Source organism: Apus apus, chromosome Z, assembly GCF_020740795.1.
Source record: "Apus apus isolate bApuApu2 chromosome Z, bApuApu2.pri.cur, whole genome shotgun sequence".
Taxonomy (NCBI): Eukaryota; Metazoa; Chordata; class Aves; order Apodiformes; family Apodidae; genus Apus; species Apus apus.
In genome coordinates this window covers 16,533,303-16,546,182 of record NC_067312.1, presented here as the reverse complement: position 1 = coordinate 16,546,182, position 12,880 = coordinate 16,533,303, and the positions used below count along the sequence as shown (strand labels likewise).

The following is a 12,880-nucleotide window of genomic DNA, read 5'->3' as shown; positions in this document are numbered from 1 at the left end:
CCTCTAAAAAAAATTAATTAAAATGGAAATAGGCAATTGACACTTGTCACCCTGTGTTCAGAGTCAGCATCAAAGGCGGCTTTAGTGTCTGTTCAGTGCCGAGGGTCAGACCTCTGCATCACAGGTCCCTGAGCTGCACAAACTGCTGTTCATGCCCAGAACTGAATGGACGGAGAGACAAGCTGATCTCACTCACCCCCGAATCCCCCACCAGGGTGCTTGCAGAGGATAAGTCATTCTGCCTCCTCTTCCTCCTCTCCAGGCACTTAAAAAAATGTATGGTCTTTTTTACTGGCACAGACAAATTGCAAAGAGAAAAAAAAAAAAAGAAGAAGAAAAAAAAAAAAAGAAAAGAAACCCAAAGCATTCAAAGGATAAGGAAAATTGTACAAGATGACTGGATAGGTATTAAATTTTACTTCAAAACTTGCAACTTCAAAAAGACCATTACAGCATATCTGATACTTTAAAATAAGCTGTCATCTGTACAGTATTTTTCTCATTAAAAGAGAAAATAATCCTGCCTTAGACTTCATACAGTGTCACCTACAGGAGCATGGAGAAGAGATGCTTTTCTTCTCATGCCTTAGGATTTTGATAGTTGTTTCATTAAATGAGAGTTCTGTCATTGCTTCTGTGGAGAGAGGAACTGAGTCTGATTTTCATGCTTCTCCCCCCTTCCCCCTTTTAAAACAGTAAAAAGCAAATTTATGCCAGATAAAGAAAAGACTTGGAAAACAAATCCTATTCAGAAGATTCCATAAAACTTAATTAATTTCTCAATTACGCTAATTGCAAAGAACAATAATAAGAGATAGTGTATTTTGTGGCAATTGAAAGCAAATGTTTAATTACTGTGTATAAGTAAAATGACAGCTTGAAGTATTCTTGCAAGCAACAGTACTCTTTGGGGGTTAATTAGTGAAAAATATAGTAAACAGATTATAGCTTTTAGGCTAAACAAATCAATTCCATCTCATGATACAGAAATATAAAAATGAACCTATCATGCCTTTCAGCAGGAAGCTTACTTTTTATTTTGATCTGTGATTGGTTATAAACTGGTTGGTTTTTTTTTCTGTGAAAACATCTGTATGCTAAGCAGACTAGCAGTGAAGAAAGCCGATTGTAGAAATATCTCTGGATGAATAGTGAATTCAGCTACTCAGTGACTGTGGGATGGACAGGTGAGCTACTTACTTTGCTGCTACTGAACTAAGATAAGCAAAGGGTTCACTGTGTGGTTTCTTTTCTGACACAACCAGATCTTTGATCATTTGAGAACCATGTGAACTCACTCATTTTTGGTATATACAGTTGCCACCACCGATAACCATCCTATGAGTCAGTGTTAAGGTTAGTGCTAACTTCTTGACTAAGTATTTTATTAGAGATTGTCCTTTGGTGACTCAACAGTCAGATCAGAAGTTCAGCTGGTTCATGAATTAACCTGCCATTCTAAGACAGAGGAGTATGCCTAAGTGAGGGGTGTTAGTTGAAATGGAAGTAATTGCTTTTTCCAGTGTGGTTGGGGGAACACATACAAGAGAATGAGGAGGACTTGAGTCTTGTCCCTATTTGAAGCATGGAGATATTTCAACATGCAAACACTTTTTTCTTTTCCTAATAATTCCAGTCAAAGCCAGGATGAAAGCAGTTTTTAAAGGATGGACTGTACAAACACCAGGAGCACAGTAGCCCTTGCAGGGGATACAGCCAATTTTCTTGATTCTTTCTTGAATTTCCTGTGAAGGACAAGAGTCCCCTTTTTGTCAAGTGCATGAAAACAGGCTTCAGCTCTCTCATTAGTATGAAGCAGGAGCCTAAAGAGATTATTTTTAGCATCAGGATGGACTCAATGAGTCTACTTCTATACAGATGAAAAAACTGTTGTCATTTCAAAGACAACAAGAACTGCAAATAGCAAATCCATAGTAGCAGCTACTGAAGGTAATGCATTTAAATGTTGGGTGAAACTGAATAGAACTTGAGCTTGAACACGTTAGGAACATTTATCCCACAGTAGCTTAGGAATGTGTTTTTGACTTACCATTTTCCTTTCTGTCATCTAGTAATCTAAACACCATTCAGGTACACAACCAAGGGCAGTAGGTGAAAGTTCAGACCTACACTGTGTTTGCATAGAATGGTGGCCTTCCAGTAAAGGGAAGTATTTGTTAGGGAAGTAGGGTTCCTTTAGTGTAGAAGTGAGCCGATCAGTGATCATGTTTTTCACTCCATTCTGGCTGCTGGTAGCTGAAGCTGCAGTTTAGAGGTATCAGCACAGCTAATATTGAGCAACAGAGCCAGTATATTATTGTTTGGTTCTGTAACTGGGGATCAAGGTGCACAAACGGTGAATGGCTTGTAGGATCGATGGCTGCAAAGAGAAGATAGTAGCTTAATTTACACCACATTATGTCAGGACTAATGCCTTCAGCAGGCAATATGTTGAGGAGTTATAGAAGAGAAAAATAACATGTTCCTGGAACAAATGTGTCAAGAGAAAATTGAATTGAAAATCTGTTAAATAGCCATTAATAAATATAAGCTATACAATTCTTCTCATTCCTTTTCCATTAATCTGTAACTTAATGTCTGTTATTATAATTTTAGCATAGAACCCAGTTACAAAGTTAGACTGAAAGTTCTTGTAAAATGAAAAAAAGGGTAGCTCCTGTCTGTGTTTGTCTCATGTTACTTAAGCTCTTCCTGAGAGAATCAAGCCTCAAGGAATTTTTTATAGTCATTATTTTTATTTATACAGATTAGATTATTCATTCAGCAAACAGAAGCAATGTCATGTGATACTTAAGACATACAACTGTGCATCTCACCTAGTGACTTGGAACTATTGAATACTGGGTTAAGAGGCCATTTAAAAAAATCTCTTAATTTCACAAATGGCTGAACCAAAAAAAGAAAATTACACATTTTTCTTTTGAGAGGAGAAAATATGTAGTTGGTACATGCCATTTTAATGGCATTGCATATTAGAATGTATAGAATTTAACTGAAAAAGCTTAACAAGTTTTTTTAGCAAAGCAGCTGATTTAAAAGACACAAAGTTTTCACTCAGAGTGGTATATTTATATGGAAGTTATGTATTTTCACTATGTGGTCTTTGAACAGAATTTTTCAAGTCTTATCCTTCTAATCTTAAAATGTACCTTTTGCTGAAAGACTGTTTTTAAAAGTGGTGTTACTTCTTCATAAAGAGAAAAACTGTTTGCCTTTATATTCTTTCAGTACCCATTAACTGCACTTGCAGTTATCCTGCTGCAGAATGAAATCTCAAAAAATTACATATGGACATGTTGCTTAAAAATAATTTTTTTATCAGATGAAACTTCCGTTTGCATTTTTTACGTTTTTTCATCAGTGTAATTTGAGTGATAAGTCAATGCTCAGTTGAATACCAAACTTTAGTAGGCATTACAGATCCTTCTGTGAATTGTAAACCAGAATGTTATTCTGACAAGTTTAATTTTTAACTAGGAGTTGAAGTTTCATGCGTATTTAATAGTTTGTGTTATTCCACAATTATTTACTTTCCAAGTCCACTTATGCATTTGAATAATTTTTAGAGAAAGGCAGTAAAACCTTCAATGTAGTTATTGTGGCAAAGACTCTCCCCAGCTGTAATTCTTTTTTAGCTAATGTGCGATCATCGTTCAGTTCCATCTGTGTCCATACAGCTCTCGTTATCTCCAGAGCTAGGAGTCAGTGCTGCTTGAGGGGGAGGCAAATATTTTTAATACCAAACATACCAAACACACTTTCCACAAAGCGAAGCAAATTTTTCTACCAAAACTATTAACCTTTCCACACTCTGATAAAATTCTGTTAATTTTCCATTTTAAAAAATTGGTTCTAGCTTGAAACATTTTACATTGCATTTTCAATAGCTTCAATAGTAAACTGTATTCTAACTAATGTAACTATTGTAAATGTCATCCTTCCTGTTCTGTATCTCAGGATCCCTGTTGAACCTCCCCTCTTTTCCTTAAAAAGTTGTCTGTCTGGTACATCTTGCAGAGAAGCAGTGGGCCTGAAACTCCATGAATAAGCAAATCATTTTCAAGCTGAGACAACACTTTGTGTTTAGATGCTTTGAAACAACTTCTTTTCTTCCCAAAAACTATTTCAGAAAGTTTTTCATCCTTTTCTTCACTTTGAAAAAATTAAAATAGTTCTGTAGGTAGAAGATAAAATCTTTTGCCTGACAACGTGAAGGACAAGAGGAGAGGCAAAGCTTTCTTCAGCCTATTTTAGGGTCTTAACAGCACAATAGCACAGAGAAAAAGGATTTTGAGATTAGTGATGCCTGCTTATGTTTTGTGGAAAGTACAGGAGTTACAATAGAGCTCCTGAGATGTAAACCAAATGAACATTCACAGGGATTAAAACAGCACTGGAAGATTGTTTCATAACATTGTATACTGTGTGTTGATTGAAACACTCTACCAAGGAAAAATTATTTGAATAATATGAAGGTACTTGGGCTGTGAATTCTTATTCAACATTTGCTAAAACAAGCTGGTTTTTGAAATGCCATACAGTCTGCCCAGCAAAATAACTCACAGTTATCTGAAGTAGATCTAGTCACTACTAAAAAGTTAAGACATGAGAAATTTTATAATTTTATTGGCTTAATAAATTAAATCCAGTATTCATCAAACAGTTCTCTAGTTCAGTGCATTTTGTCAGTCATTCTTCAGTTATGTTTTGTCACACGAACTACCTTTGATTGAGAGAACCTCATTTGTGGCCCTTCCAATATAGACCACCCATCTGCTTTTTTCCGTCAGGGATCTGAAACACAAATATAAAATCCTCGCCTGGCATTTGATAACTAAAAATTCATCAGTGTCCCTCGGGAGCATTCATGTTCTTCTATTGATAACAAAATTTACTGTATTTCCTTCTTTAAGTTGAAAATTTTAGAAGCGGTGTCTTAAGCATGAATGATTGAACTTAAAAGTAACCCTTCAGTATTTTCCTGTTGGATCAGATGCTTTTAATATGGGTATCACATTAGAAAGGTTCATATTTTAGAATCTTTAAATAAATAATTATTTTAAAATAGATTATTACAGTTGATGTTTAGCTAATTGGTCAGTGCTAGTCAGTTAAACTTCCCCCAGGGTCAGTGGAGACAGAGAAGGATGAAGAAAAGCTGAATTTATTCCATCTGTGCGGTACATTACTTTTAGAGTGAGGTTAATTGCCCTTTCTTATCTCTCTCTGGTGATGAGAGAGAGGATAACTGGTTTAAATTAGACACTTGACTTGTAGAAAGCTGGACTAAGGTCCTGTGGTAAGAACTTTTCCAATTTGTGTTGTCAGTTCACATTTTTCAAGACTGTTTAGCGGAGAGCGTTCTTTGTAATTCTAAAAGTTTCTATTCAAAGTCCAGTTTTGGTGCTAGTTGTTTGATTTTTTTTACTTTTTGAAAGTAGTAGTGGATGAAAATTCACAAAGGTGACAATCATTTAAGTATTAGAATACATAAGAAGTTTCTGGGGTCTTTTTTGTGTGACACCTGCTATGTAGACCATAATGTGTCATCTATGCAAAACTGACTTGTGTGTACTCCTCATCCTGCTCTCATCAAGCAAAGCTGGTGTAAGACAGCAGTTTTCTTTGCTTTCACATGTACTACTGCCTATCCTTTCCCCAGTTTGGTAGTGGGCCCATTGTGACTTTCCCAGATACGAAGCTGGAGCAAGCTTGGGAGAAAAATACCTAAAGGCATGATATTGTCACTAAGCTTGCATAATACCTACAGGAGTGTGCTGGTGAGTTCAATGACACTATGAAGCTTAGGGTGGTATAAAGCTTCAGATTCTAATATTATAGAAAGATCAAGATAATTTATAGAAGGAATGATTTGAGTTTTGAGAGCTGAAGTAATAGGAATAGGAAGAAATCCAGAAATTCAAGATCTAAGGATTTAGGTACTAGTACAAGCTGCAGCGATAAACTAGAAGATGAGGAGAACAGCAATTTAAAGTGGCAAGGAAAAAATAAGGAATCTGAGTGATGAAGCTGCTCATAGAATGACTGCAAACAACCATTTCAATGCATTATGGTTTTCCACTAGACGGTTTGAGTTATGAATCAGTGAGACTTCCCCTAAAATATGTGCAGTTCTAGTAATTGCAGTTGGAGAAAGATAACTCAAACTAGAATGAGTGAAAAATAAGAGGACCAGTATGCTGTCTTCTGAATGAAAAGTAGAATAAACTACTTGAACAAGGCAGGGAAGAGACAGGATTCCCATCTATAAACACTCCAGAGAGAAATACTGAGGATATTTTGGAGCTGCTAGATAATTTCGTACTCTATCATTAGTTCGTTTAAACTATATCTGCCTACATTTAGACTGAATTTTAAAGTAAGTTTGTGAACTATATAAAAGACCAGTGAGATTCTTGAAACAATATTCTTAAAGCATTGATGAAGAAAGTCCAGCTGGGTTTGAGATGGCTTGATTTGTTTATAGGGAGCTGTATGATGTGATGTTCTGCAGTAGCAGGGGAAAAATTCAGGGAACCAATTTTTCCTGACATAGTTTGGAAACTGTGCAGAATTGTGGTGGTTCACTTCATGTTCATTATGTAGAAAGGCTTAATCTTGATTGAGTTACCTCCTCTCACCTTTCTGTTCTTTCTTAGTAAGTAAAATCTCCTGCATATTATAATGCTGATTAGATTCTTGTTTTATACGTGGCAGATGAGCAAAATGATTTTAAGAATACTGATTAATTTATTGCATCTAAATTGTGGGATAGAACTTGCTAATTAAGAATTTTACAAATTATATCTATTGTTTTCTACATTTTTAATCAGAATGTAGGATTTTATACATCTCATTGAAATCTTTGTATTCATGAGGCTGTGGCTTTGACTGCATGTGAACCTCCAATAAAGTGCAGTTTCCTCTTTTTTCCTAGCCCATCTCTATGCAATTCATTTTATATTAACATTTTATATAGTATGTTAACTGTAAAATTAAAATATATTATTAATGTCCTACTTTAAGGGTCAGGATTATATTTGTGGCAAAAGAAAAGAGAACTTGAACATAAATATTTTACAGATTATCACAGTTTTTGGAGGGGTATCCTTCCTAGAAGTGAGGCTGTATTGCCGGAGACACAGTTATTGTATGAAGTGCAAAAGGCATATCATTCAAGCTGGGTTTTCAAGTGAAGGTTCAGGGACCTAGGTCTTGTGAAAAACTAGTCAGCTACCAAAGCTGTTGATTGTTGACATTGTGGAAAAAATCCGACATTGACACTTGTTCCTGAAAGGTATTAGTTTGGGTGTGACCATGTCCAGGTACCATACACAAATGTAGTTTCATGGTTTTTAATTGCTACTATTAATATATTTCATATGTTTCTGTGGCTTATTTTACCAAGGATTGAATGTTGATCTGTAAAGATTATTAGGAATCTGAGAATTTTTTCAGCTAAAAAGGGCAATTTACTAGATAAAAAATGTTATGAGGAAAGGACTCGGCAAGCTCTACTTACATACTAAAATACTTTTTGAGACATCAGCTTTCAGGTTTCTATTTTACAGGCTTCATTGGGATATTGTCTGAATTGGGATAATACTGTAATACTAATAACTACCCTGCTTCAGTTGCAAATCATTATGAAAAAGAACTCACTCCTTTACTTTGCTTTTCTTCATACCAATTTTTTAAAGGATTAACTGTGGTTTCCTTTTCGACTCTACTCGTAGGAGCTCATAGGACCTCATATGCTTGATGTCATACTACTCAGTTTTTGCTGGAGGAACACAGCAGCAGATTTTTTGCTACATAAAAGGAGCCTATGAATAAGATTATGGCCAAAACAGGAAACAGTTATTAATGGATGGTGCTTTTCAGTAAAAATCTGTGAAGTAGTACTTAACTTTGAAATCCACTTAGCTCTTGCCTATTTTAACGATTCTGTTTATTTGTGTAACACTTATGAGAATTTTCATTTCAGTAATGAGTATGAAACATGGGGATAGAAATTACTGAAGTTGTGGAAATGGGGTATATAAATCACATTAATAGACTTACTCACTTAGGGATAAACACTTCAATATTAATCTTAAAGAAGAGATAGACATAGAGCAGTGAGCAACACAGTATTACTTCCATTGAGTTAGATATTGAAAAGGCCAGGAATACATAGTTGTAACAGGTATGAAAAACAGCGTCAGCATTAAAAAATACAACTTTTATGAAAATAACGTAAAAGAACATGTAATTAATTTCAGAGAGAGAAAAATTAGTTTTAAAAAAAATATTCTTTGTACAGGTCAAAAAAAAGGTAGATAGTATAGAAGCAAAGCAGGAAAGAAAATCTTTGTCTGGATAATGAAAGAATTTAAAACTTATTAAGGTTAACTGTACCATGTCTAGGGCTTTATGGAGGTAAAATCATACTTGGGTGTAGTAACGGTAGTCTTGCCATGTCTTCAGAAAAGAAAATAAAAGAAAGTCTTGGTGGCTTGAAAGTTATTTTACACAAATGTAAGAAAAGCACCAGAGGTGCTTTCGTGGATGTAGAATTAAGAATTTTCTTTTCTCAATAAACCAAAAACAAGCAAGAAACAAACAAACAATAAAACCCAACCAACTAAAAACCAAACCAAACAAAAGAAAACAACAACAAAAACAAAACAAACAAACAATCAAATAAAAAACAATGATAAACCCGCAATCAAACTAACAAAAACAAAAGCCACCAAAAAACAACCAAAACCAAAACAAACCCAAATAAACCAAAGTTTTCAATATAGAAGGGAAAAGATACAGGATACAATATGAAGAGAAGATTAATTAGAGATAAATAATTCTACTCATACATGAAGATGTAGACTCAAATATCAGGTCTGATGAATGACTCAGGATCAGTTACAATTCTTAAATATTATTAAAATACAAAGTTTTGACTTTGACATAGAACTGACAGCTTCTCAACTTTGTATGTAAAATCACACTGAGAAAAATCAGAGAAAGAAGCTACTGTATTTTCATATATAGTCACGGAATTCAGAGTGCTAATGAGAATTTTTAAACATTTTTACATGTAATTTTTTCTCAGAAAATAATTCAGTTCTCCTTAAGTTATTTGCATATTTTTCATTAGTAAAATAAAACTCAAGAAACCACACACACATACAAAAAAAAAGCCCCAAGCCCCACAACAAAAAAATATAATTATTTTAAGGTGAAAAACATATACATTTCTAACCATCATTGATATATGTGGTAATAAATTTATTACCTAGTAATTTATTACACAAAATTAACAAGACCATATTAATTTTGCTCTCTTTGTATCTTCACTTTAGCACATTTTTTGCAACTGACATGTGACCACACCGTATTGACAATTAATCTGCGAAACCTTAGTGTTGCCAGTAACATGTAGCAGGCTGAAGAAATTATCTTATTCCTCTGAGAAATAAAAAAAATTAATCAGCACTTGGAAAGTGAAAGGTATCAGTTGCTGAAGAAATTAGTAAGTTAAAAGTTCTGAGGGAATGCTATGATGGAATGTCAAGAAAGGAGCAGTAGTAACATGGATGGTACAGAATAGGAGTCAAAATGGCACTGAGAAAGATTAGGAAAAAAATTATTAGAGGATATTAAGGTCATATACTGTACACTCACAGGGTCAGATATTTTGATCCACAAAAGCTCATAGAATGGTTTGGGTCTGAAGGCACCTTAACGGTCATCTAGTTCTACCATGGCCACCATGGGCAGGGACACCTCCCACTTGGCCAGGCTGCTCCAAGCCTCATCCAGTCTGGCCTTGAACACTTCCAGGGAGGGGGCATGCACAGATTCTCTGGGCAAACTCTTCCAGTGTCTCAGCACCCTCCCAGGGAAGAATTTCTTCCTAATATCTAACCTAAATCTCCCCTCTTCCAGTTTAAAGCTATTACCCCTTGCCCTATCACTCAATGCCCTTTAAAAAAATGCTCTCCTTTCCTGTAGCCCCTTCACATACTGGAAGGCCGCTCTAAGGTCTCCCAGGAGCCTTCTCTATTCCAGACTGAACAAGCCCAACTCCCTCAGCTTGTCTTTGTAGCAGAGGTGCTCCAGCCCTTAGATCATGCTCGTGGCCCTCCTTTAGACCTGCTCATACACACAACAGATCCATGACTTTCCTATGCCATGTATTCCAGAACTGGACATATTATTCCAGGTGAGGTCTCAACGGAGCAGAGGAGAATCACCTCCCTTGCCCTGCTGGCTGCCCCTCTTTTAATGCATCCCAGGACACAGTTGGCTTTCTGGGCAGAGAGCATAGATTGCTTGCTCATGTTGAGCCTACAGACAGGAGATAAAGAGACTTGATAGTAATGTAGATGTTTACATATTTTTGGGTATTGTGGGAGACACTATCTTCCTTGTAGATTTCTTAAATAAAACTTTTCTAATGCAGCTGCCCCTATTATTCCACATATTATTAATTTGGAAACATTTTGAGTCACTTCAGCAACAAGCACTACATCCTACTGGTTTTATTTTCCCTAAAATTCTCATATGTAAGCATAAATCCTGGTGGAGAAAAGAACTTGCTTGTGTGGGAGAAAGCACCTATTCAAATAGCAGCTCTAATGAAGGGGAGCAGTGTAAACTGCTGGCAAAGCAAATTTTTTGTAGCACGTATGTTCTCTTTTTCAAGGTCATTCTGGTATAAAAGACCTTGCAGCTCTCTTGCATTATACATCCTAGTGAACATATTTTTTATTAGCAAGGATTACTCTTTCAGGGTTGCTCAGGCATATTTGTATAAATAAAATTGAGTAGGGGGGTGCAGCTCCTGTGCTAGGAAGCATAGAGTCCTTTCCTTGTCCATGTGCCCCACAACATTTGACAAATTTTACTTGTCCTTACACCAGGCCACAGCAATGTGGGGCTGGGCACAGACACAAAGGGGACATTGCGCAGTGCAGCATTTTCTCCTTGGCTTTACTGCAGAAAAACTGGAGCATTGCACAGCAGCTGGGACTGTGTGGCCACCTTGTTGAGATATATAGAGCACTGGACGATTTCATGCCCCTTCTCTCTAAGTAAATCCATGCCTAGATTAGCTGTAACTGATTAGTAGGGTAATTTTAGAAGCAATACTTTGTTTATGCTAGAGTATGTCTGTCTTCTGGTGACGGCAGACTATCATTCATGTGTGATCCATATCAGAACAGAAACCAATTATAAGCATGCAAATTTAAATTGCACATCTAAAGGAGGGGGGTGAAGAATTCTTGCTTCAGAGGTGCAAAATAGCTGTACAGAGGTAAAATCAGATATATATATATTACATCATATATTGATAAATAGTCCCATGCAAAACTACTTGCCCCTTATTTGCAGAATGCATATTGTACACATGGCCTCATCTAATCTTTTGCCACTTGCAAAGTAAAAGCTAATTTCAGTCCCAGAGGATGGAGCAGCCTTCAGTTATACAAGTTAAAGGACATGTGCTGCAGTTTGTAAGGAGTGCATGTACAGTATAAATTCATTTAATTGCTCTACAGAGATGCTAATCCTAATTAAGACATCATTGGCTTTTTCATTGAAAACAATTTAAATTGCCTAATTAAGCATTAAAAAATGAAGAAAAAATTAAACAAAGACTCTTTTCATAAGTAAAAAAAGTTTCTGCCAAGTTTTAACTTGCCTATCAGCCGGGAGAGTTTTTATCCTGTATCTCAGTGCCTTATCCTCGTCATGAAAGAAAGATGGTGAATCTGAGGTGCAGAAGTCTTGGGCAAGCAGTACTTGTCCATCTGCTGTCAAGGCACCTTCATTTTTTGGGTTTCAGATGTATCATGCAGTTTATTACAGTACAAAAGAATATGTTGGTTCACGACTTTCTTTTCTGAAAATGATACTGTCTTAAAAGACTTCTGAAGAAGGGAAGCAAACAAAGCAAAAGACAGAGAACTAGTAGAAACAAGGAAACCAAATAGACAAGGTAAATGAAGTGAGGTCCTTTTGAATCTTCTGGGTCCTATCATCTCTCTCCACTTTCTGTTTCCTGGTGCCATGCCTTGTTTTTTTTTCAGTTCACTTCTCTCATCTCTTTGTTACTCCTGATGAATACTTTTCAATTGCATTGTTTCCACAGATTTTAACTTTGTTCTTCAATCCCATTATAAAATATGTAAAGTTTAAGTGGATGCATGAATGAAAAAGTGTTTTGTTTCTGATTCTTTATTTTTACTGTCCTGACAGTACAAACAAGTGGAACAGTACATGTCATTCCACAAGTTACCTGCTGAAATGCGCCAGAAGATCCATGATTACTATGAGCACCGCTACCAAGGCAAGATTTTTGATGAAGAAAACATTTTGAATGAGCTCAATGATCCCCTCAGGGAGGTAAGATTAAAGTATTTGAGTAGTTCTTCATAGTATGGAAACTTCCATGTTTCTGTGTTGAAATGCTCTTTCTGATTATATTCTATAATATTTAATCTTATTTGACCTAGTCAATGAACAACCAGGAGAATTAATTTTGTATCAGATCAACACAGAGAACTAAGAAAATTTACATTCTACTCTGAACCAGTCTGTCAGAGTCACTGCCACACAAGGATGTCAGAAAATAAAATCCTATCCTTAATTTTTGAGAGAAACTCATGGATTTCTGCCATTCTTTAAAACAGAGAGGGGCTGGACTAGAACGGTCCTCCATGCATGGTTTTTCCCACTCTCCCTACTTGCTAACCAAGTGCTTGTGCAGATGAAACCACTGGAAGCCTCCAGTGAAGGGAAAGCTGCTTTGTTTCATTCTGTGAAGTGGTATCCTTGGTTAAGAGGGTCTTTACTTGAGGTGAGGAAGCTG

The 12,880-nt window shown here is 36.0% G+C and overlaps 1 protein-coding gene across 1 annotated transcript in view; it reads left to right on the top strand.

Moving 5' to 3' along the window:
- The window catches only part of HCN1 (hyperpolarization activated cyclic nucleotide gated potassium channel 1), a 197,877-nt gene that overhangs the window by 144,345 nt on the left and 40,652 nt on the right, over positions 1 to 12,880 (top strand). The window contains exon 5 of the mRNA XM_051643424.1: positions 12,268 to 12,414. Coding sequence (XP_051499384.1) covers positions 12,268 to 12,414 — 147 coding nt within the window. The remainder of the gene's footprint in view (positions 1 to 12,267; positions 12,415 to 12,880) is intronic.